At 48.5% G+C, this 4715-nt stretch overlaps 1 protein-coding gene across 1 annotated transcript in view; it reads left to right on the top strand.

Annotated features, from left to right (window-relative positions):
- Window positions 1-224: 224 nt before the first annotated feature.
- P3H1 (prolyl 3-hydroxylase 1) overlaps window positions 225-4715 on the top strand; it is a 20740-nt gene continuing 16249 nt past the window's right edge. The window contains exons 1-2 of the mRNA XM_086716670.1: window positions 225-759; window positions 3692-3844. Of these exons, the coding sequence (XP_086572796.1) occupies window positions 295-759; window positions 3692-3844 (618 nt within the window). The 5' untranslated portion in view covers window positions 225-294. The remainder of the gene's footprint in view (window positions 760-3691; window positions 3845-4715) is intronic.

Genomic DNA, 4715 nt, shown 5'->3' with positions numbered 1-4715 from the left:
GCGGAGCTTCTGTGTTCCCTGGCCATTGGCCATCAGGGCTGAGGGGCACCGCCTGAGCCCGGAGGCGGGGCTCCAGCTGACGCCCTAGGCCCTGCTGAGGGGCGGGGTGCTGGCTTAGGGAAAGCCAAAAAGGGCAGTGCAACGTTCGTGGGCATGCGCCGCCGGGCTTGGGAGGCGGGGCTCCACTCAGGGAAGGGGCGGGGAGGGGAGGGACGTGGTGGGCGGGGCTCCTCGGGGGTGGGACTCCGGCCTCCGTGGCGGGTGGCAGGCTGTCCCGTTAGGTCTGAGGCGGCAATGGCTGCACGCGCTCTGAGGCTGCTGGCCGCACTGCTGGCGATTGCCGCCGCTGTCTCCCGGGCCGAGGTCGAGTCCGAGACGGGATGGGACATGCCTGCGCCTGATCTGCTCTTCGCGGAGGGGACCGCGGCCTACGCGCGCGGGGACTGGGCTGGGGTGGTCCTGAGCATGGAGCGGGCGCTTCGCTCGAGGGCCGCCCTGCGCTCCCTTCGCCTGCGCTGCCGCACCCGGTGTGCCGCCGACCTCCCGTGGGAGCTGGACCCCGACTCGTCCCCGAGCCTGGCGCAGGCCTCGGGCGCCGCCGCCCTGCACGACCTGCGCTTCTTTGGGGGCCTGCTGCGTCGTGCCGCCTGCCTGCGCCGCTGCCTCGGGCCGCCGGCCGCCCACTCACTTAGCGAGGAGCTGGAGTTGGAGTTCCGCAAGCGGAGCCCTTACAACTACCTGCAGGTCGCCTACTTCAAGGTGCAGACCTGTCCGGCCCTGGGCGGCAGGGATCCTTCTGGGCGTGGTTGCAGATGACCCGGGCGAACCTGGGGGGCCGGGGAAGTATCCGCGGAGAGGGAAGGTGGCCTCCTGGCCGGGGAGCTCTCCTCGGACCCAGGGAGAAGAGGGACCCTGCCGGAAGACCTGCTACGCCAGGTTCGCATAGGCAGATGGTAACCCCAAAGGTCCAGCGTGGGGTTAAGGCACGACCAAGCAAACCTTGGCCTTGTATTCCCCGGGAGGCCTCCTAGAGGGAACTAAAGCGGCAGCTTGGGTCTCTCATCCGGATTTCATTGTAAGTGTCCGAGTGAGAAGCTAGGACCTTTCTACAATATCTTCCTTCCGGTTCGTTGTTCAGTGCTTTTCCTGCCACACGATTACTGCAGCTCTCTTTCAGGACGTGAGTTTGCCACGTCGCCAGTAGGGGCTGTCTAGCCACTAAGGCTGTGGGGGGACCCTCTGGCTATTGTCAGGTTTTCAAAGAAAATGAGTATTTTTAGGAATTCCAGAGTGGCTTAAGACCAAGTGTATACATGGATTTGGAGCGTCCCTGGCTTGCGTGGTGGTGGTGGTGGTGGTGGTGATGATAGCCAGCACATTGTTCCAGACACTATTTTAAGAACTTTGTGTTTATTGATTTATATGCCCAGATCTTGTCAATATCCTGTAAGGTAGGTGCTATTATTAGACGCATTTTATTGGGGGGAAACAAAGAAGGAGGAGCTGTGCTGCATATTTATTATATCCATAGTTTCACAGACCTTCAATTCCACCTAAAGAGAGACTTAAGAGAACTGTGGAGACCAGACTTCCACCTCTCCACAAGCATTTTGCTTACACAATTCTGTTCCCTTCCTCCTTGTTACTTGGGAAAGTACTGTATTTGAAACCAAAATAAGTGGGTCATGTCTTTGGTCGTGTCACTTAACAGCACTTTCTAAAATTCTTTGACAAATGTTTCCTGAATACCTACTACATTCCAGTTGTTGTACAGGTCATTAAAATGCTTAACTTTACATTGTTTTGTTTCCTATCGCTTCCCTATTAAGAATCACTATAGAAGAGGCTAAAAAAGGTATGTACATAGGGCTGTGGGAGCACAAAGGAGGGAGAAACTAGCTTTGTCTCAGAGAAACCAGGGAGACTGAAAGAAGAGTTGACAATTGAAGTCAGTCCTAAATCTCACTAGAGGAGAGGAAGAATGGCCATTCCAGGTAAAGTGAGGCCAGACTCAGAAGAGAATTCTGCAGGCTTCAGGAGCCAGTGTCAGGTTTTAGAATGCTATTTCTGGAAGGTGGAATAAGCCTTGGGAGAAGGAGAAAGAGGTGGCGGGGCTAACCATTAGGAGATGAGTGTGGGTTGTCCACACGAGAGAAGGAAATTAGGTGCCTTGGTGCTTAGTAAAGTAGGACTGGGGGTGGAGAGAGAAGATAAGAGAGAACGAGAAAATGCACGAGCAATGTAGAAAGATAACAGTGGGAGAATAAATCCATAAAGGGGACAGGCATGGGAGAATTTCTAATTGTACAATTAACAAAACAGGTACAGAGATGGCGATTATTGACCCTAGGTTACCTAGCTATTTTAGGGTCAGAGCCAGGGCCAACTCCTTATCTAATGTGCATTTACTAGTTCTGATGGTAAGAGGAAAAGGAAAAAATTTTTAGGATATTGATTATACCAGCTAACATTTATTGAGCGCTTCGTATGTGCCCAGCTCCATGTATTAGAAGCTGCATGTATATCACCTTGTGTAACATTCTCAACAACCCTGTGAGTTAGTGCTATCTGCAGATGACAGATTAGGGAACTGAATTTAGAGAGTAAACTTTAAGTGACTTATCTAAAGCCCCAGCAAGTGACTAATTAAACCTAGCTTTGTCACAGATCTGTCTGACACTTAAGCCCATGTTAATCATTAGATCATCAGTGATTTATTTTAGCTTCTACATAGGAAACTGTGTAACACTGATATGCTTGAGTCCATTGCTATGGGCATTATTGTGGCATGTAGCACAATTTTTTCTCCTCAGGTTTCAATATAACCACTTGTTTTAACCTCATGAGTCCCAGGCTTTGAGTCAGAAGATGCCATGTCTGGATTTTGTATAAGACCTTAGGATTTTTCAGTCACTCATCTTTTCCTTGAACGTGTCAAAAACACTTGATTATATTTTATGCAAAAAAAAGAAAAGTATCTTCTAGGGAAATCCTTAGACACGGCGTCGTTGTTAACTGTTCTTTCTCCGCTACTACTAAATTCTTGAAGCGTTACACATTTTTCAGCTCAGTTGCCACATCTGAATCTTGAGAATATATTATTTGGGCAGTCAATCTTCCATAGCATTCCCCCCACAATATGACCTTTGTTTAAAAATAGAATGTTTAGCGGTGCCTGGGTGGCTCAGTCGGTTAAGTGTCTGACTTCAGCCCAGGTCATGATCTCGCAGTTCATGGGTTCAGGCCCCGTGTTGGGCTCTGTGCTGACAGCTCAGAGCCTGGAGCCTGCTTTAGATTCTGTGTCTCCCTTTCTCTCTGCCTCTCCCCTGCTTGTTCTCTGTCTCTATCTCTCAAAAATAAGTAAACATTAAACAATATATAGAAATTTAAAAATTTTTTTTAAAAATAAAAATAGAATGTTTACACTATTGAAGGTTTCACCTCCAATGATTTGGGGAACTGCTACGCCTGATTTGAGAAAGGCTAATTCTGCCCAGGGCTCTGTGCTCCTAATTTCTGGTATGTAGTTCCTGTAATAGGTGTGTTTTCTGCGGCTGGCAAGGTCTAGAGCATACTGTTTGAGTGGATGGCTCAGGAAGGCTGGGATTTCCTGTTTACCGTGGACTGTGCATTTGGACACAAACCTTCAGGGCTTGGATGTGAGGATTATGTTCTTGTGCTTTATTCTTAGATAAACAAGCTGGAGAAAGCAGTAGCAGCTGCACATACCTTCTTCGTGGGCAATCCTGAACACATGGAGATGCGGCAGAATCTGGACTATTACCAAACCATGTCTGGGGTGAAGGAGGCTGACTTCAAGGATCTTGAGGCCAAACCCCATATGGTGAAAAAAACTTTGTCCCTTTCTCTCTCTCTATTTTTATTATTTTTAATTTTTTTTTAATGTTTGTTTACTTTTGAGAGACAGAGCATGAACGGGGGAGGGGCAGAGAGAGAGAGGGGGAGACACAGAATCCGAAGCAGGCTCCAGGCTCCAAGCTGTGAGCACAGAGCCCGACGCGGGGCTCGAACCCATGAACCGTGAGATCATGACCTGAGCCGAAGTCGGATGCTTACCTGACGGAGAGCCACCGAGGCACCCCCCTCTCTCTTTTTTTATTAAAGTGACTTTTACTAGGCTTGTTTTCTGATTACAGAAGTAGTAAATGTTCATTGTACAACACTAGAAAAATGCAGATAAGTACAAAGGAGAAAGTAATCATCTATAATACTGCCATCTTAACAAAACCAGTAGTTCAGGGCACCTGGGTGGCTCAGTGGACTAAGCGTCCGACTTTGGCTCAGGTCATGATCTCACAGCTCATGGGTTTGATACCTGTGTCTGGCTCTGTGCTGACAGCTTGGAGCCTGGAGCCTGCTTTGGATTCCGTGTCTCCATTTCTCTCTGCCCGTCCTTGCTCACACTCTTTCTCTCTCTCTCTCTCTCTCTCTGTCTCAAAAATAAATAAACATTAAAAAATTAAAAAAAAAAAAAGAAAACCAGTAGTTCATATTTTAGCCTATTTTTAAAGTCTTCTATATCTTAATTTTTTTTAATGTTTATTTATTTATTTTGAAAGAGAAAGAGAGCACAAGTCAGAGAAGGACAGAAAGAGAGGGAGAGAGAGAATCCCAAGCAGGCTTCACACTGTCAGTACAGAGCCAGATCCAGGACTTGATCCCACAACCCATGAGATCAGGACCTGAGCCAAAAC

The sequence above is a fragment of the Puma concolor genome, chromosome C1 (assembly GCF_028749965.1).
Source record: "Puma concolor isolate L17-30 chromosome C1, mPumCon1.1.hap2, whole genome shotgun sequence".
Lineage (NCBI taxonomy): Eukaryota > Metazoa > Chordata > Mammalia > Carnivora > Felidae > Puma > Puma concolor.
The sequence above is the reverse complement of the archived record's forward strand: the minus strand, read 5'-3'. Positions and strand labels throughout refer to the sequence as shown.